The 20,823-nt window shown below is 43.6% G+C and overlaps 1 protein-coding gene across 2 annotated transcripts in view; it reads left to right on the top strand.

Moving 5' to 3' along the window:
- CUEDC1 (CUE domain containing 1) overlaps window positions 1-20,596 on the top strand; it is a 97,688-nt gene extending 77,092 nt beyond the window's left edge. The window contains exons 8-12 of one of the 2 annotated variants that reach the window (XM_032216807.1): window positions 8,639-8,728; window positions 11,073-11,166; window positions 13,625-13,683; window positions 17,319-17,384; window positions 19,291-20,596. In XM_032216807.1, the coding sequence (XP_032072698.1) occupies window positions 8,639-8,728; window positions 11,073-11,166; window positions 13,625-13,683; window positions 17,319-17,383 (308 nt within the window). In that variant the 3' untranslated portion in view covers window position 17,384; window positions 19,291-20,596. The remainder of the gene's footprint in view (window positions 1-8,638; window positions 8,729-11,072; window positions 11,167-13,624; window positions 13,684-17,318; window positions 17,385-19,290) is intronic. The other variant, XM_032216808.1, reaches the window with a different exon arrangement.
- The last annotated feature ends 227 nt before the right edge of the window (window positions 20,597-20,823 follow it).

Here is a 20,823-nt window from a genome sequence, read left to right as displayed (position 1 = left end):
AATTGTAACAATCTGCCATTTTGCAGATTTTGACATTGTCCCCTAAGGATGTTCAATTGGAATAGAGCTGGAAAGGACCTTTAAGGTCTTCTAGTCCAGCCCTCTGCTCAAGCAGGAGATCCTATGCCATTTTAGACAAGTGAATGTCCAGTCTCTTCTTGAAAACCTCCAGTGATGAAGCACAACTTCTGGTGGCAAGCTGTTCCACTAGTGAATTGTCCTCTCTGTTAGGAAGTTTCTCCTCAATTCCAGGTTGCTTCTTTCCTTGATTAGTTTCCTTCCATTGTTTCAAATCTTTCTTGCTCACTGGACATTTCCAGATCCTTGGCCTCTTTCATCTCAGGCAGCATGTCCAATTAGAGGAGCTTCATGAGAAATGGCACTAGGTCAAGCCAAATAATTCCAGGTTCCTTCTCTCCTTGATTAGTTTCCATACATTGTTTCTTGTCCTGCCCTCTGGTGCTTTGGAGAATAAATTTAGTGATTTTTTTAGTGATTTTATTAATATTTATAGGCCGCCCTTTTCCCTGAGGGGACTCAGGGCGGCTTACATAAAATAAGGAAGGGAGGGTACAAGACAATAAACGCAGAACAATACATAAAAATAAAATAGTACACAACATTCATTCATCATTCGGGTGGGGACAGATTATCTTTATCCCCAGGCCTGACGGGCTAGCCAGGTCTTAAGGGCTGTGCGGAAGGTCTGGAGGGTGGTGAGGGTACGAATCTCCACGGGGAGATCGTTCCAAAGGGTCAGAGCTACTACTGAAAAAGGCTCTCCTCCGTGTGGTTGCCAGTCGACACTGACTGGCAGATGGGACTCGGAGGAGGCCTAATCTATGCGATCTAATTGGTCGCAAGGAGGTAATTGGCAGGAGGCGGTCTCTCAAGTTGACTTCCTCCTCTTTGTGGCAGCCCCTCAAATACTGGAATACTGCTATCATGTCCCTCCCTAGTCTTTCTTTTCTCTGGACTAGCCAAACACAAATCCTGCAACCGTTCTTCATATGTTTTAGCTTCCCGGCTTTTAATAATTTCAGTTGCTTTTCTTTGCACTTTTTCCAAAGTCTCAACATTTTTTTTTTTGCAATGTGATGACCAAAATTGGATGCAGTATTCCAGGTGTGGCCTTGCCAAAGCTTTATAAAGAAGCTGGAAGACGTTTGAACTATTCTTTCCCACTGCTGGAAAGCTCAAAAGGGTCAGTTTGCATTTTACAGAAGACAAGTTAAATCTAAAAATGGTTCCTGCATTAAGTCTGCCTTGGCCCTTTTAAAGATCTCTGGAAGTCACTCAAGTCAATAGTACAGTATATGTACAGTATCTAGATTAAAAGCAAACTTTCAAAATTCTATTCAACTAATAAACTGAGGAACACTTGCATGCAGGTAATCTAACCTCAGAATTAATAATTTTGAATTTATGATCATAATAAAAAGCAACATAAGGAGGATTTTAAAAGGCCTGAAAGTTGTTCTAACCAATGTTTTTCCAGGTTAACAGCTTTAAGACGGGAATTTCAACTCCCAGAATTCCACATCCAGAATTATTCACCCAGAATTGTGGGAGTTGAAGTTCCTGCGTCTTAAAGTCGCCAAGGTTGAGAAACACTAAATAGAACAACGCTAATTCAATGATATTGTACAAAAATATCCTTTCTTACCTGAAAAAAAACCCCACAAATTTATTTTGAGGTATTTCTTTTTACTATGGGATGTGGTGACTTAGTGGCTAAGACTCTGATTTTGTTGATCAGAAAGTTCGGAAGTTTGGCGGTTCAAATCCCTAGCGCCGCGTAATGGAGGGAGCTCCGGTTACTTGTTCCAGCTTCTTCCAGCTTAGCAGTTTGAAAGCATGTAAAAATGGAAGTAAAAAAATAGAGACCCCCTTTGGTGGGAAGGTAACAGCGATCCATGCGTCTTCAGCGTTTAGTCATTCCGGCCACATGACCATGGAGACGTCTTTGGACAGCGCTGACTCCTCAGCTTTGAAACGGAGATGAGCACCGCCCCCTAGAGTCAGGAACGACTAGCACATATTTTACCTTACTATTTTACTGAACATTAAAGAAAATACATAAACAAGGATAGAAAAGGGGAAAGATGGATTAAAAAGTAAAATTCAGTGAATGAACAAGGGATTCAGAAATGTCACGGAGATTATAATTTTCTTGTACAATATAGCTAGTTGTAAACAAACATGTTCAAATACTGACAAATATATTTATCGTTGCTGTAAATCAGATATAGATTTTCCTTCCAGTGCTGAATCATAATGTGAGTAAACTGCCAACAACTTCTGTAGATTTAGATTTTTTTTAGATTAGAATCTAATCTAATCTAAAAATCTAAGAAAAAACAAAACTTCTGTAAAATAAATTAAACTTGTTTTTTTTTTAAAGTCTGCTTTCTCAAAATTCTGTTGATCCACAAAAATATTTTGAGAGGCCCAGGACACCAGAGGTCCTTGCTCTCTTTACACTGCATTGTCCTGCAATGCAAATTTGTCATCAAGATTATATTTATCACTCAATATTTTCCGTTGCAATCTTAAGATTGCAACAATCGCCAGAATTTCAGTGAGTCCAATAATACTTGAAAAATTGAGCCCAAAAAGGAATTGAATTCTGAAATTTCTTATTCCAGACTGACGTTTCTCAACCTTGGGGACTTTAAGATGGGTAGACTTAACATAGATTATCACAGAGTTGGAAGGGATCTTGTAGGCTATCTAGTCCAACCCCCTCGCCCAAGCAGGAGACTCTACATCATCCCTGACAAATCTCCCCTTGAAAGCCTCCAGTGATGAAACTCCCACAATTTCTGAAGGCAAGTTGTTACTTCAACTCCCAGAATCTCCTAGCCAGCTGTTTGATTTTGATTTGATTTTATTAACATTTATAGGCCGCCCTTTTCCCTGAGGGGACTCAGGGCGGCTTACATAAAATAGGGAGGGGGGGTACAAAACAATAAACATAAAACAATACATGAGAGTAAAATAGTACACAACATTCATTCATCATCCGGGTGGGGACAGATTGTGGTCTTTAACCCCAGGCCTGACGGGATAGCCAGGTCTTAAGGGCTGTGCGGAAGGTCTGGACGGTGGTGAGGGTACGAATCTCCACGGGGAGATCGTTCCAAAGGGTCAGAGCTACTACTGAAAAAGGCTCTCCTCCGTGTGGTTGCCAGTCGACACTGACTGGCAGATGGAACTCGGAGGAGGCCTAATCTATGCGATCTTATTGGTCGCAAGGTTGATCGTTTGAAGACGATCTATACCTGGGGTGTCAAACTTGTGGCTCGCGGGCCAGATGTGTCATGTGCTGGCTACGCCCACGCACGGTTTAGTGAAGGGGGAAAAAGTCGTGATACATCATGTGACAACACTGGGACGAGGTGAGTTTGACGCCCCTGAACTATCGTATTTTTCAGAGTATAAGACGCACCGGAGTGTAAGACGCACCAAGGTTTTGAAGAGGCAAATTAAAAAAAGTATTTTTTGCACTCTGCAGACCTCCCAAAAACGGCCCGTTTTTTCATGAAAAAGGGCTTGTTTTTTGTCAAAAAAAAAAGGGCATGCATAGCCTTTAGGAGGCTTGTGGAGTGCTCCTGGAGGCTGGGGGGGGGGCAAATACGAGCAAAAAACAGCCCGTTGTTCGCTCATTTTTGCCTTTCCCAGCCCCCAGGAGAACTCTGGAAGCCCCCTAAAGACTATGCATGGCCATTTTTGCAAAGGGGACGGGGTTTCAGAGGGCCAAAAATGCTGTATAAGACGCACCCAGATTTTCACCCTCTTTTTTCGGAGAAAAGGGTGCGTCTTATACTCTGAAAAATATGGTATACTAAATTTCTCCCTCTCCCCTCTCCCCCAATATCATGGTGTAACACACTAACAATTCTGTTTTGGAAGAGAAAGTTTATTTTAAAAAATCCTGTTCTGACCTAGGCTTCCCAAAGGCACGAAGCCGACTCCTTGTCCAGCTAAAACCCCTTTTATTTAGGTTAAAGGGAATTCCTCTCCAGCAAAGTCCCAGCCAACAATCTTTCAAGAGATTTCACAACTACAGACCTTTATCAGGCTTGGGGAACTGCCAGGCCAATATCTTCCAAACGCCACTCTGTAGCAGACAATACTTGGCAAGAAGTCAGGAACAGATCTTCATCCTAATGAATTGAACTAATTGTCTCCTGCAAACTTCCCTTCCCTTTTGCTCCTCTTTATTCCCTATGGGAGGGGCCATTCACCATTCACCTGTGGCTTTACTCCCGAGTCAACACCTATACTTTAGCTGTTCCCTTCATTTGGCAAATCTGTGTATGCGCACATCGGGAACAGGCTCCAGCTGTTCGTCTGCCTCACAGATGTCTGACTCTGAAGGCAGCTGATAGCTGTCAGAAGGCCCTCGCTCCCTCTCTGCCTCCGACACAGAGCCCTCTTCAGAGCCTTCCCCAGACTCCAGGACTGGCCTATCTTCCTCTCCAACCTCCTCACTGTCCGAATCTGCTGGCCACTGGTGAGCCACAATGAAACCTGTTTAGTAGGGAACAAACATCTGTGTTGGCTAGTAATGAATGACTTGCATTAAGGTTAATCATTCCTTAACATTTATCATTAGAAAATTATCTATAGCCAGTTGTCACTTCATCCTATAGGTGCTTAATTATAAGTTGACCACAAGATAAAACACTTTGATTGTTCTTGTATCAAGGCAACGATTTAACCAAGTCCCTGTTAATACAAAAATACCCTGTCATTTCCTGTTCCATCTGCTTCATAAAAATCTTTCTTTCAGCAAAGATGTTTTTTTCAAGGAGCCCTTCTAAATATATTTGATATTTTTATTTCCCCAAATGGAAAATATTTCATAAGACCATGATCTGAAACTGTAATACGTTTTACATCGTATTGGTTTTGATTTCAAATGTCAGAAGGAAATATCAGGAAATTACCTAGCCAAAAGCAATTGCTATGTACAGATGAAAGGAAAATATTGCTACGTTAGAAGGGATTACTAACATAACCAAATATCCACTAAATTGAAATCATATTTGGAATTTTGCAGGGTATTATAAATCACAGGGCTTTCCACAGTACAGGCTTAAGCTGTTCCACTCCAATGCTTTAATTAAGTGGAAATTAAACCATCTTGATACATTTCTTTCTGGATTTCATCTCCTTCTGTTTTGGCAGTCTGGTTGTCCCTTCCTCTCACAAAAAGTGTTGTCACAATTGGCATCCGATTGTCTGTTTCCAAACAAGTGGTTGTTAAGAGAGTTGTGTCCAATTTTTTTGGTCACAGTTGTTAAGTGAATCACTGCCATTCTTAAGTGAATCATGCGGTCTTTAAACAAATAGGGCTTTCCCCATTGAGTTTGCCTGACTTGGGATGTGGATAGTCCTCGACTTACAACAGTTCACTTAGTGACTGTTTGAAGTTAAGATGGCACTGGAAGAAGTGACGTGGCTATTTTTCACACTTACGACCGCAAGTGAACCCAAAATTTATGTTGTTTTGTGAGACATTTGTTAAGTGAGTTTTGCCCTATTTTACAACAGCAATTAGTAAGCCCTAGTTTACAACTTTCTTGCCACAGTTGTTAAGTGAATCACTGCAGTCGATCAGTGAGTAACAAGGTTGTTAAGTGAATCTGCCTTCCCCAGTGATTGTCCAAAGGTCGCAAAAGGTGATCGCATGGTCTTGGGACACAGCAACGGTCATAAGTATGAACCGGTTGGCAAGCATTTGAATTTTGGTCACGTGATCCTGGGGCTGCGACTAAGGTTGTAAGTGTGATAAATGTTCATAAGTCACTTTTTTTAATTGTGAACAGTCACTAAATGAACTATTGTAAGTCAAGGACTACCTGTATTTGTTAAGTGAGTTTTGCCCCATTTTATGACCTTTCTTGCTTCAATTGTTAAGTGAATCGCTGCTGATAGGTTAGTAACCCACTTGTTAAATTAGTAACCCAGTTAAATGAATCTGGTTTCCCCCATTTAACATTGCTTGTCAGAAGGGGAGACAAAAGGTGATCATGTGACTCTGGGACCCTGCAACCGTCATAAATATGAGTCAGTTGCCAGGGGTCTGAATTCTGATCACAAAGCCATGCAGGTGCTGCATTAGTCACAAGTGTGAAAAACAGCTATGTCACCTTGTAACTCTAAATCAGTGTTTCTCAACCTTGGCAACTTGAAGATGTCCGGACTTCAACTCCCAGAATTCCCCAGCCAGCATTCTGGGAGTTGAAGTCCGGACATCTTCAAGTTGCCAAGGTTGAGAAACACTGCTCTAAATGGTCACTAAATCAATGTGAATTGATTTACTATTACGCGTAATAGTAATATGTAAGGAGAGAAAAAAAAACCAATTCTCTTTTTGCAGCAGGAGCTTAAATAGGTAAGACGTTTTACCTCCCACAGGATAGAAAATAATTTTTGAGTGTTATAAAAATTTCAAAACCTAATATAATATTGAAGGGTCTCCTCAAGGAATATTTTTTAGAGCACTGAATATCTCTCTTAAGTTGCTGAAGTACATTAATACCATCTGGGAAGCGTTATAAGTATTTTTTTATATTTTCACATTCAGTTTGATTAGGCGTTTCTGAAAAAATTTATTCCTCGTGCCACATTCCAAGGAAGTTCAGGTCTGAGGCTGGCTGAAATAACTTTTTTTGCACCATGACAGAAGGTAGAGGTAATGAGATGAAGGATGCAGGCAATAAATTAACAACCTTAATGGAATTGCCCGATCTGCAGTTTAGCCTTTGCACTGGGTCCTCAGGAAGTTGTTTGCTAAGGTAATAGCTTTCTGTTAAACAAAGAAAAATCTATATATATAAAAGGCAAATACGACTCACCCATCGCGAAATCGCCAGAACCCTAATGCCTACAAACTTGACATTTGGCACGGATGTTCCTCCTAGGTGCTCGCTAAGAAAGGATTTTTCGAAATGACCATCAGGCCATTAGTATTTCTTATACAGTAATTAACACGCTCTGATGCTAAGGAGTTCTACTCTCCCCCCCCCACCTGAAAAGAACTCTGTTCCAACTGCCAGCTGCCTTACATTAACACGCTCTGATGCTAAGGAGTTAGACATTCTACTCCCCCTCCCCACCTGACAAGAATTCTGTTCCAACTGCCAGTTGCCTCACATTCCGTTACCTCAGTTCAAACTGGTGGTCGTTCCACTCCTTCACTTAGGAGCGGTCTGGAGCTCCTTACAGTACTAAATGTCGGTCCCTCACCAAAATGTTTACGCCTTCTACCTATGGAACTGCTTCCAGACTCAAGGTGTCGGGAGTGATATTCCCTTATGTGTTTCAATCACCGACCTCCACTGACCCAATGGATTGTGAACCAAATTTCTCCTGCATAGCCTGATCACATAGTTTCGTCGCGAATCACGGGTAGTCAGCTAATAAAGATATGAAAAGTCATTTTGTTTATTAATCATATAGCAGAAGTTGAAATAGAAGAGATGAACGAGTAAGAATGTCCTTCTTTCCCAGGAATTGCTGCAAAATTCATTGAATTCATCTGAACCACAAATATGCAAATAGTAGGATTTCCTGGGGAATTGTGGGAGTTGAAGTTCACACGTCTTAAAGTTGCTGAGGTTTAGAGACACCGCTCTATAACAGTGTTCCTAGAACAGTGGTGGGTTCCGGGCCATACTGGTGGTAGCTGGGAGCAGCAGCCACCATAATGGGACGGTGGCTTGGTTCACCGACAAAAGGGCGCCAGACAAAAGGGTGCCCGACGAAACCGCGGTGACAAAACCGCGAGTTCTAAACTGCACCGACGGATGAGCGCTGAAGTGCGCCGACAATAGCGCGCCGAGAGAAGCACACTCTAACCCTAAACCTAACCCTAAACCTGACCCTGACCCTGACCCTAACCCTTACCTTAACTTAAATCGCGCTTCTGTCGGCGCGCTGTTGTCGGCGCGCTGTTGTCAGTGGGTTGACATCACAGTTTTAGCCCCGCGGTTTTGTTGGTGCGCTTTTGTCATGCGCGCATTTGTCAGGTCACGGGTGGCTCGTTTGGCCCACCCACCTGCTCACGTTCCTTACTGGTTTTTGATGCAAATGGGCCAATTGTGCACGCGCGCACAGCTGGGTGTCACAAGGCAGTGGTGTGCACATGCCCGACGAGGATGCCCAGCCCTGTGTGCAGCCTACTTGCCACAATGGGATCCGGGACCCACTACTGTCCTAGAAGGCATTCGTGCCTTCTAGATCTCTAGCCAGAATAGCCAAGGATTGGGAAGGATGGGACTTGAAATCCAAGTTGTCCAGTGGGATAGAAAGAATGCTCAAAATCTTTCTCTTGCCTTCGGCTGCTTCCTATCGATCCTAAATATGCTTTGAGCCAAGGTGGCGCAGTGGTTAAATGCAGCACTGCAGGCTGACTGCTAGATCAGCAGTTCAGCGGTTCAAATCTCACCGGCTCAGGGTTGACTCAGCCTTCCATCCTTCCGAGGTGGGTAAAATGAGGACCCGGATTGTTGTTGGGGGCAATATGCTGACTCTGTAAACCGCTTAGAGAGGCCTGAAAGGCCTATGAAGCGGTATATAAGTCTACTGTTATTGCTATTGTTATTATATTTGTCTTGCCTTGCAGATGAGGTCACTCGCTCCTTAACCGGTGTGCCCAGCGGGGCTATCTCCGATGATGCCTTATTCAGGGACAAGTTAAAACACATGGGAAAATGTGAGTTACATTATGGCACATGGCTGGCCAGAAGCCAACACTGGGATGCATATTTCCTGCCATTGTCTCTCTATAGCAGGGGATTCCAAATTTGGCAGTCTTACGATTTGTGTCCCAAAGGTGCTTTTAAAAAAAAAAAGGCAAGTGGACTTTCTTGTTTGTTTTTTTTTCACTTTGAAAACATTTCGTTTCTCATTCAAGTAAACTGGAAGTCACTTCCAGTTTGTCCGTAGGGCCATTTTTAGCCCTCCTGACCAGCCTTTTTTGAGGCTTTATAGGAGCCTGGGGAGGGTGAAAACAGCCTGCTCCGCCCCCCTGGAGGCCCTCCAGCAAAAAACGACCCTACGAGCAAACCAGAAGTCACTTCCGGTTTGTCCGCACGGCCATTTTTTGTCCTCCAGAGCCTTCAGGGAAGCTTCCTGAAGGTCCCCGAAGGCTCCAGAGGGCTAAAAATGGCCCTAGGGACAAACCGGAAGTGACTTCCGGTTTACTTGTAGGGTTGTTTTTTGCCCTCCAGAGCCCTGAAGGCTCTGGAGAACTAAAACTGGTCCTATAAGCAAACCAGAAGTCCATTCCTGAATTTCTGGTTTGCCCGTAGGGCCAGTTTTTTGCACTCCAGAGGCTTCAGCGAAGCTCCTGAAGTCTCCGGAGGGCCTCCTTGGAGTGCAGGGGGGCTGTTTTCGCCCTCCCCAGGCTCCTATAAAGCCTCTGGACCTTGGGGAGGGCGAAAAAAAACATGCAAAAAATGGGGGTGAGCACTGCTCATGTGCCCATGCATGATGGGGGTGGCACATTGCATTATGGGTGTGGCACGCCCGCGAACAACCCCCCTGCGCTGCCCCTGCTTTTGGCATGTGAGCCAAAAAGGTTTGCCACCACTGCTCTAGGCCAACTTATTTATTTATTTAGCGTATGTTATATCATGCCTGCACTAGCAATCTTAAGCACTAGTTAAGCCCTAAGCAGAGTCATCCACTGTGACTCTGGCAGCAACCAGCTCAGCCTTTTTCCTTTTACATTTTTTTTTTCTTTTCATGATGACAGTGGTGAGGCTCTGCCTCCCCTGCCTCCCCTGACTGCACGTCCCTGGTTAAATCTGTCTATAGAGCAGTGATGGCGAGCCTTTTAGACACTGAGTGCCCAAACTGCGTGCACATGCATGCCCAAACTGAAAGGTGCATGTGCACATGGATGGTCAGACATGCGTGCGCATGCATAGCAGAGATCTAAAGACCAGCTGTCACTGCATTGGAAGATGCAACAATCTTCCTTGCATTCCCCAAATACCTTGTTATCATCAATTCAGAGCACCCGTGGGTAGATTTGTGTGCACAAGTGTCAAAATTGGGAAGATGATGGATGGAATGTCACATACTCATTCAAAAGGGGCAAGGTTTGAATTACATCTGCTGCCTCCTTGATTTTGACACATAGTGGATGTAACTACATCAGACTTTATCCCAAGTCAATTCTGGAGTAAGAATTAACTGCCAGTTCCTTCTCCTTTAGGAAAAGAGGAAGCAATATTGTCATTTAACCTTAACCCTGCATGGGAAAGACAGGCAGAGATCTGGTCCTATGGGTAGGGTGACCTCTGCCTATTCCAGAGGTGGCGCAGTGGTTAGGGTGCAGTACTGCAGGCCACTTCAGCTGACTGTTATCTGCAGTTCAGCGGTTCTAATCTCACCGGCTCAAGGTGACTCAGCCTTCCATCCTTCCGAGGTGGGTGAAATGAGGACCCAGACTGTGGGGGCGATATGCTGACTCTGTAAACTGCTTAGAGAGGGATGAAAGCCCTATGAAGCGGTATATAAGTCTAATTGCTATTGCTATTCCAGAGAGTCCCCTCTAGGCAGAGATCTGGTCCTATGGGTAGGGTGACCTCTGCCTATTCCAGAGGTGGCGCAGTGGTTAGGGTGCAGTACTGCAGGCCACTTCAGCTGACTGCTAGATCAGCAGTTCAGCGGTTCAAATCTCACCGGCTCAGGGTTGACTCAGCCTTCCATCCTTCCGAGGTGGGTAAAATGAGGACCCGGATTGTTGTTGGGGGCAATATGCTGACTCTGTAAACCGCTTAGAGAGGGCTGAAAGCCCTATGAAGCGGTATATAAAAATCTGCTATTGCTATTGCTATCTTCAGTTAAGACTTAATGTAGCACAAGTGCAAAATTCAGCATCTTGAAGGAGCTGTAGTTTTTTTATCTTCATCAAGTTACTAGTCCTTATGCCTCTCACTTTGGCAGCATGAAGCCCATACCCGAGTATAAGAATGATTTGGAGATACTGCTCTTCCCACCCACCCCACCCACCCAGCCGCTAAAAGAGCCAATGTTTTTCTTTTCAGCGACACGCAAGAAATTGTTTGAACTTGCCAGAGCTTTCTCAGAAAAGACCAAAATGAGGAAGTCAAAAAGAAAACAGCTTTTGAAGCACCAAATGTATCCTTTCCTGGTTGTATGAAGTGACCTCCTCCGGTTGGTCTCCCAAACTGGTGATCTTGGGGGTCTCCCCTGCTGTTCTCTCTTGGACATCAGTCATCAGTCCAGGCCTTGGTGGAGTGTAAAGAGACTATAATCCAAATGTAAAGAGAGGTTTATTCCAGTGATGAAATTCAATTTTTTTTACCACCGGTTCTGTGGGCGTGGCTTGGTGGGCATGGCAGGGGAAGGATACTGCAAAATCCCCATTCCCAACCCACTCTGGGGCCAGCCAGAGATGTTATTTGTCGGTTCTCCGAACTACTCAAAATTTTTGCTACCAGTTCTCCAGAACCTGTTGAATTTCACCCCTGGTTTATTCTCATGAGGACTTCCTCACGTTTTCCTTTGTCATCCTGGCCATTGCTGAGCATTCTGGGAAATGAAGTCCGTAAATTATAGGAATAGGAATAAAATTCTTTATTGGCCAAGTGTTGTTGGACACAAAAGGAATTTGTCTTTGGTGCATATGCTCTCAGTGTACATAAAGAAAAATAAAATACGTTCATCAAGAATCATAAGATCGCTTAGTGATAGTCATAGGTTACTAATAAGCAATTAGGTAAGCTCCCCGTTGGGAGAGCGAGTGCGTTCAGAGAAGTGTTGTGAGAGTTGTGTTAGAGAACACACAAACCAGCATGCAGAGACACTGCAGTTTAAATAGGCTTTTACTTTTGTGAAAATAGAGGTATCAGAGTCCATCAAACAGTCCAAGTCATACACGGATAAGACAGTCAGTCATCAATGATAAGGGATAATCCAAATAACATTGTCCAGTATCATATAATCAGTTCAGTATTAAATGTTTGCTAGCAGTTGCAAAACTTACAATAGCTCTCGGCACTTTCTAACAGCCAGCTTCCAAAACACTCCGATCAGATCAGCCCAGCATCTAACAAATGGAGAGCTAACAGTCATTCTGGCTCCCTCTTATTGAGGAAAACAGCAACCAATCACATTTTACAGGTACAGCATTGCTACATGATTTATATATTGCCAATCCAACTGTTAGATTATATTCCTAACACAAATCGTATTAGGAAACTAAATAAAACAGTATGAATCATAAAGATACAAGCAAAAAGGTTATACTTATGTGGGAGGAGAGAGGTAATAGGAAGGATACGAAGAAGAATAGTAATACAGTCTTAGTAAATAGTTTGACAGTATTGTGGGGATTATTTGTTTAGCAGAGTGATGGCATTTGGGGAAAAAACTGTCCTTGTGTCTAGTTGTTCTGGTATGCAGTGCCCTATACCTTCATTTTGAGGGTGGGAGTTGAAACAATTTATGTCCAGGATGCGAGGGGTCCGTAGATATTTTCCCAGTTTTCTTTTTGACTGGTGCAGTGCACAAGTCCTCAATGGAAGGCAGGTTGGTAGCCATTGTTTTTTCTGCAGTTCTAATTATCCGTTGAAGTCTGTGTCTGTCTTGTTGGGTTGCAGAGCCAAACCAGACAGTTATAGAGGTGCAGATGACAGACTCAATAATTCCTCTGTAGGAATTATGAACAGGAATTTGAATGCAGGATTCTCTGCCTTTCCCCATTGTAACTTCCTACACCCATCAGTTGGCTACCGATTGTGTTCTGGTGGTATTCATCAGTTTGGCTAATTTTTTTGGCTCCCTTCTTGCTCCAAATGGGACGAGGGATTAAAACTACTGTATTTACCAAAAAATAAGACAGGGTCTTTTTTTCTTTTGACCCCCGAAATTAGCGCTTAGCCTTAATTTTGGGGAAGTCTTATTATTTTTGAGATACAGGAGGCGGCGAGAGTGGTCACCTCATGGCTGCTGCTGTGTTGCAATATTTTCGGGGAGGGTTTATTTTCAGGGGAGGGCTTATTTTAGCACATGCGCTCAAAAGCCCGATTGGGCTTATTATCCAGGAGGTCTTATTTTCAGGAAAACAGGGTAGGACTCCCTTTCTTGCTTAGTAACCACAGAAGTAGAACAATCAGATTTACCTTTGTTCCACATGGCATCAACCTTGTTAACTTTCAAGATCCCCCCCCCCATGTTATGTATTCAAAATGGATTGTGATTAATATAGGTTTTTGGTATCATTTTTGAATAATTTGATATTTGGGGGGGGGTTTGCTGTTGTTATAATATTATTAGTAGTATTCTCGTTGGGATGATGACATGATTCAGAAGGGTGGTATTCCTTTCTTTCAAGAGCTGTTCATAGGAATTTCATTTTAATGAGTGTTGTTCTGCCTGACAATAAAGATGATCTTATCTTGTCATCTTATCACCCACCTTGAGTGTGGATCTCCAGGAAGTGGCGTGGAGGCCAGTCTCAAACCCCAGGGAGGTTCAATGACCTTTTCCCGCTGTTTTTAAGCAGCGTTGCTCATTGGTCGGGATTTCCATTTGACGTATGGTTTGGATTATGTTCTCCTTAACACCAATCCAGGATGGGGACGGCAGCTTCCACAGCAAACCTTCTTGATGACGTTGAAGGACATTCATGTGGTAAGATCCAAATCTTGATATGCAGATTGGGGAGTGCACATTCAGCTTAGCATATTCGGTTTAGCTCCCTAATTGGACCCTGAGTTTTGGGACCCTGGAATTATATTATGAGTCGTGGTGGCGCAGTGGTTAGGATTCAGCACTGCAGGCTACTTCTGCTGCCTGCCGGCTGCCTGCAATTTGGCAGTTCAAATCCCTCCAGGCTCAAGGTTGACTCAAGGCCTTGCAACCTTCTGAGGTTGTTAAGTGAATCTGGCTTCCCCATTGATTGTGCTTGTCAAAAGATCGCAAACGGTGATCGCATGATCTTGGGACACAGCAATGGTTCATAAGTATGCACCAGATTGCTGGGGGCAATATGCTGACTCTATAAAACTGCGTCAAGTGGGTTGTAAAGCACTGTAAAGCGGTGTATAAGTCTAATTGCTATTGCTATATTTTCCATTTTGCTGTGCGCCTATAAAATATAAGTCCCTGCTCCAGGGGGAATGTGTATACAGGTAGTCCTCGACTTATGACCACAATTGAGGCCAGAATTTATATTGCCAAGTGAAGAATTTGTTAAGTGAGTTTTGCCTCATTTTACGACTTTTCCTGTAATATTTGTTAAGTGAATCACTGCAGTTATATTAGTAGCACGGTTGTTAATTGAATCTGGCTTCCTTATTGACTTTGCTGGTCAGAAAGTCACAAAAGGTGATCACATGACCCCAGGACACTATGACCAGGAATGGGTTTCAGCCGGTTTGCACTGGTTCGGGCGAACCGGATGCTAATTTTGCATCTGGTTCGCGAACCGGTTGTTGCAAGGATTGGCTGGCCCCGCCCACCCTTCCCCTCCCAGGAGTCTCCACATAGCCCATTCATCATGCCAGGTAAGTACAGGGCCTGCACGGAGGCTCTGGGAGGGCGAAAAACAGGCCTACCGGAAGTTCCAGATGTCCGGAAGCAGGCTCAATTCCGGCCTCTGGAGGGTCTCTGGTGCCCAGGGGAGGCCGTTTTTGTCCTCCGGGAGGCTCAAGGAAAGCCTCCACAGCCTGGGGAGGGTGAACCCCCCCCCTGCCATGAGGAGGCCGAGTAGGCCACGCCCACCCAGCAACCGGGCAGAGAACCAGTTGCTAAAATTTTTCAATCCCACCCCTGACTGCGACCATCATAAATATGAGCCAGTTGCTAAATGCCAGAATTTTGATCAAATGACCATTTGGATGGTGCGACAGTCTTTAAGTGTGAAAAATAGACATAAGTCACTTTATTCAGTGCTGTTGTAACTTCGAACGATCACTAAACAAATGGTTGGGGACTACCTGTATTGTAGAAATGGACACATCTAGAGTGATTGTCTATGGCAGGGGTGTTCAAAGTTGGCCACTTTAAGACTTGTGGACTTCAACTCCCAGAATTCCCCAGCCAGAGTGGAAGTCCACAAATCTTAAAGTGGCCAACTTTGGACACCCCTAGTCTATGAAAGATTCTCAGTCATCCAGGTCATGGTTGTCGCAAAGGTGCTTTTGTAAAGAGGCAGCTGGACTTTCCTGGGCCGAGGGCCGAGGTGGCACAGTGGTTAAATGCAGCACTGCAGGCTACTTCAGCTGACTGCAGTTCTGCAGTTTGGCTGTTCAAATCTCACCGGCTCAGGGTTGACTCAGCCTTCCATCCTTCCGAGGTGGGTAAAATGAGGACCCAGATTGTTGTTGGGGGCGATATGCTGACTCTGTAAACCGCTTAGAGAGGGCTGAAAGCCCTATGAAGCGGTATATAAGTCTAACTGCTATTGCTATTCTTTGAAGACATTTTGCTTCTCCTCCAAGAAGTTTCTTCAGCTCTGACTGGACGTTTCTTGGATGAGAAGCAAAACTTCTTCAAAGAAAAACCAGAAAGTCCAGTTGCCTCTTGAAAAAAAAAACACCTTTTGGGACATCTAGGATGATGTAAGGCTGCCAGCTGTAATCAAGGGCATTGGTAGTAATGATGTTGGGAGCTAATTTTTTTAATTGGAGGAGGATGAAAAACCTTGATGTGGAATCTGCGGTGGATAGGAAACAGTGATGGGATTCAAATAATTTAACAACCGGTTCTCTGCCCTAATGACCAGCTGGGTAGGCGGGGCTCGATGGTCATGTGACTGTTTGGGTGGGGGTGGCCAACTCAATGTCACTCAGGTCGATGGGCGCTTCGCCTTAGCTGTTACAATGAAATTAGGGTTAACCAGAGAGGCAGTTTCTGTAAGGAGGGCAATAAAGATTAGCCTAGAAACAGAACCAGAATGTTTCCTTCCTGCCTTCCTTACAGGATTAGCCCTGTAAAGTAGAAAAAAACAAAAGGAGATTTCTTCCAACAACCGGTTCTCCGAACTGCTCATAAAGTTAACAACCGGTTCTCCCGAATAGGTGCGAACTGGCTGAATCCCACCACTGATAGGGAAGTTGCTAGAAATAGCAATACGGTAGCGTTTAGACTTACCGTATTGTTTGTTTCGGTCTTATACACCGAATGTAGCCCTGCCCACCCGCCTGCCCCCCCCCTTGGCCTCTGCCTCCCAGCAATTTGCCTCCTTGCAGCAAACAGCGAACAGCCTGTTTCAGCTTCAGCACAGCCTGATTAGCACAAGCAGCTGATCGTCGGGCCTCCCGATGATCAGCTGTTTTAGGCTGCAGCGATTGCCATTGCCTATTGTCATCTCCGTGCGCCCCATTTTCAGCCTCCACATCCCATTTTTGGCCTCTGCGCGACCCATTTTCTGCCCATTCTGATTGCCATCGCCCAAAATGGGCAGAAAATGGGGTGCCCGGAGGCCAAAAATGGGGCATGCGGAGGCTTTAAATGGGATTCGGAGGGCAAATATAGCAATATAGCAGTAGACTTATATACCGCTTCATAGGCCTTTCAGGCCTCTCTAAGCGGTTTACAGAGAGTCAGCATATTGCCCCCAACAATCTGGGTCCTCATTTTACCCACCTCGGAAGGATGGAAGGCTGAGTCAACCCTGAGCCGGTGAGATTTGAACCGCTGACCTGCTGATCTAGCAGTAGCCTGCAGTGCTGCATTTAACCACTGCGCCACCTTGGCTCTTATATGGGGCGCATGGAGACGGCAATAGGCTATGGCAATCCCTGCAGCCTGAAACAGCTCATCATCGACAATCAGTTGCTTGTGCTAATCAGGCTGTGCTGAAACTGAAACGTGCTGTTTGCTGCAAGAAGGCAAATTGCTGAGAGGCACAGTTGTTTTCCTCCCCAAAAGCTAAGTGCGTATTATACTTTGGAGCATCTTATACTCTGAAAAATATGGTATCTACCGCTACACAATGCTTTACAGCACTTTGCTAAGCGGTTTGCAGAGTCAGCAAATTATCCTCCAACAATCTGGGTCCTTATTTTACCAACCTCGGAAAGAATCAACCTTGAGCCTGTCGGGATCGAACTCCTGGCTGCAGGCAGAGTACGCCTGCAATACTGCACTCTAACCACTGCGCCACCATGACTCTTCAATCGTCTTTATAGTTGGCCGCAAGAACAGCCTGTCGCTGACACTGTTTTTCCCTGCCTTTGAATTGACACCAACTCTAGTCTAGTTGCAAAGTTGGGCCTTTGCAGTTCTGCAGGCTTCAACCATCTCCTGCCTCTGTGTTTCAGATGAGGACTGCCAAATAAGAAGAAAATTACCTGCAGCAGAAGAGCCATCAAAAGAAGTACAATAAGGTTTGCTCACTTTTCTTCCAACTATCATAAATTCACTTGCTAGCAGTGACGTGCGGTCAGCTTTAGCCCCGGTGAGGCTGTTTTTAGACTTGTGGACTTCAACTCCCAGAATTCCACAGCCAGGCATGCTAAGTTTCGATTTAAAGCGACAGCATTTTTCCCTCTTGCAAAATAAGTTTTCCCATTGTTTTTCTTCTCCCTCTCTCCTTCCTCCCTCTCTCCTTCCTCCCCCTCTCTCAAACAGACACACGCAGACATAAAACTTCGATCCTTCTCTCATTCACTCACTCTCAAACACAAACACAGAAGTTGGATTGGATATATTTTCCAAAGGCTTGAAAGCAGCTCCTCTGCCATACCCCCCCCCCCCGCCTTTCCCTGCTGCCTTCCGATCAAACTTTTTGAATTCCTCCCCCCTCCCCACACACGGACCTTTTCCAGCTGTTTCAGAGACGATTTCAACTCTGCTTCTCCCTGCCCTACCCTGCCCTCTTGAAAAGCCAGAGCTCTGAAGTCAGACTGAGCTAGTCGCTCCTAGAAAACTCTAAAAAGCCTCTAAAAATGCCCTCTACAGGAGGCGAGAGAATACTTGCCTCATTTGCATAAGAAATTCTTCCCTTGTTAACCCTTGCTTAACTCTTAAAAGGCGAAAAAATCCTTATGCAAAAGAGGCCCCTAGTTCTCTGGCCTCCTCCTAGTTAATACTGAGAGCAGACACCAAGCCAATGTGACTTGAAATCTGGTAGCAACTACCCTGGCTTTAATTATTTTAAGAAAATTATTTAAAATCCTTTCCTTTCCCTGAGGAGACTGGTGAGGCCCCGCCTCCCTTGCCTCTAGTGACTGCACGTCCCTGCTTGCTAGGTACTCTGAACAGAAATATTCAAGAAGAGCAACTAAGATAATTAAAGGCCTGGAGTCTAAAACATAGGAAGAACAGGTTGCAGGATTTGTGTTTGGCTAGTATAGAGAAAAAAAGGACTAGGGGAGACCTGATAACGGTTTCCCAGTGTTTGAGGGGCTGCCACAACTTAATTTCCAAAGCACCAGAGGGCAGGACAGGAAAAAATGGATGGAAACTAATCAAGGAGAGAAGCAACTGGGAATTAAGGAGAAACCATGAGTGGGTTCCAGCAGCTGCTAAGACCCCCAAATCCTCTGGTTTCAGCTATACTTCAAGATTTTCTGAATTAATGCATGTATTTCTATCCAATATATTTTGGCTTTTTTACAAGTCCATCAAACATGATAAAAAGTCCCTTCATGCCATTTACATTTCCAGCAAAGATTCAAAGGACCTTTATACATTCCAGGCAGTTTCTCTGATGACAAATACCAGTGGTACATCATTTCATAAAAATTCTTTTTAAGGTTAGAGCACGCAATGTAAATTTGAGTCCTTTCAACCACGTTTCCCTGTTTCTACATTATAGCCAACCTCCTAGCCTAATTTTTCATGCATTCTTTCAGTTGTTCTTCGATCTCATATTTCAGCAAAAGTTTATAAGTTTGGCAACAAACTGTTGAGGACTAGCAGAAATAGACACTGAGCTTGTCGATCAGAAAGGTCGGCAGAAGCTGGGGCAAGGAACGGGAGCTCACCCCATTACACCTCACTAGGGATTCGAACCGCTGAACTGCCAACCTTTCTGATCGACACGCTCAGTGTCTATTTCTGCTAGTCCTCAACAGTTTGTTTAGTGATTGAAGCTACTAAAAGAAATGAATTATGTCTGTTTTTCACAATTACAATTCACAAAAGGTTGCAAAATGGGACACAATCAACTGCCTCGCTTAGCTGCAGAAATGTTGGGCTCAATTGTCATTGCAAGTCGAGGATTACCTGCATTGTAAAGCATTCAAGCTTTTGTTAATATTCCCATATTTCTCTCTTTTTCTTTTCTAGATCCAGAATTGTCAATTGAGGGAGGGGGTGGAAGCCAAATAAGATGAGAAACCATGATGGTTAAAAGGGAAGATAGTTTTTATGCTGATGACTCTATTCTGGAACGATCCGAAGTCAACATATGAAGGCATGTTTTGATTTTTTTAATCCAGTGACTAAGAATTTGGGTCTTAACCTCTTCTATCTTTTTTCAACTCTGAGGAATCCAGCTCCCCACCACCATCAAAAAAAAGGAGGGAGAGAGAAAAAACTGGCAACTGACCTAATCTTTTATACACCAATCTTTGAAGCTGGATAACGATAATCTATTATTTCAAATGTGGTTCGGATGTATGAAAGAAAAACCGCACCATTGTTCCAAAGTGGTTGCTGGCTGCTGTTTTCAAACCATGACTTTTGAACGAATTGATACGTGTGTCCTTTCATTCAGAGAGAGGATGGGCCCTCCAGATTTTGCTGTATTGTGGATGATGATTTTTACTATAATTATATAATTATTGCTGCTAATAGAAAAGATACCTGAATCATGCTGTTTGAGTGTGATAGTCAGAATAATATAATTTTTCCCTCCTCCACGAAAAAATGTCCCTGCAGATCCCTTCCACAATTAGAAGCCGTTTGTGATAGATATTTCCCCTTATTCAGGGGTGTCTGTGGGAGTGAGGGTGTCAAAAAAGTCAAGACAGCACCTCCAAACAAGATAAAAACTCCACTTTTTTTTCAAAATATTTCCTTTAATCAAGTTTTACAAAACACAGTCAATCCAACACATCTTCTAATAAAGAGCAGAAGAAAGAAAGAAAAAGAAAAGAAAAGAAAGAGTTCTGATTTCTTTGTATTCCTTTGCAGCAAATATACAGTTATAAAATTACTGCATGATTTTAAAAAGACCCTCATTTTTTTAAATTATTCATTTTTTCCCCTAATCATGATTACCACAAATCATAACTGCATTTTTTTCTGTTGCGTGCGAAAAGTCTATGAGAGTTTCCAGGTGATCATAAATGTAGATATTTGTTTTTTTCCCCAAACCAAAGAGGTTAATTGAACCATCTCCGCAAGTTCTATCATTTTTACCAATCATTCCTCTGTTGTAGGCACCATAGTGCTGAGCTCTTCCATTTTTTCAGCATAGAATAATCTTTCTACAGTTGTCATAAAGAAAAAGTTCTGAGATTTTTTTCCCCTAGTTGTTTGTTCATTAGCCGAAAAGAAAAGCCTCTGGTTTCAGCTATACTTCAAGATCTTCTGAATTAATGCATGTATTTCTATCCAATATGTTTTGGCCTTTTTTACAAGTCCATCAAACATGATAAAAAGTCCCTTCATGCCATTTACGTTTCCAGCAAAGATTCAAAGTACCTTTATACATTCCAGGCAGTTTCTCTGATGACAAATACCAGTGATACATCATTTCATAAAAAATCTTTTTAAGGTTAGAGCACGCAATGTAAATTTGAGTCCTTTCAACCACGTTTTCCTGTTTCTACACTATAGCCAACCTCCTAGCCTAATTTATCATACATTCTTTCA

This window comes from Thamnophis elegans, chromosome 4 (genome assembly GCF_009769535.1).
Source record: "Thamnophis elegans isolate rThaEle1 chromosome 4, rThaEle1.pri, whole genome shotgun sequence".
Lineage (NCBI taxonomy): Eukaryota > Metazoa > Chordata > Lepidosauria > Squamata > Colubridae > Thamnophis > Thamnophis elegans.
This window is presented reverse-complemented; position numbering and strand designations above follow the sequence as displayed.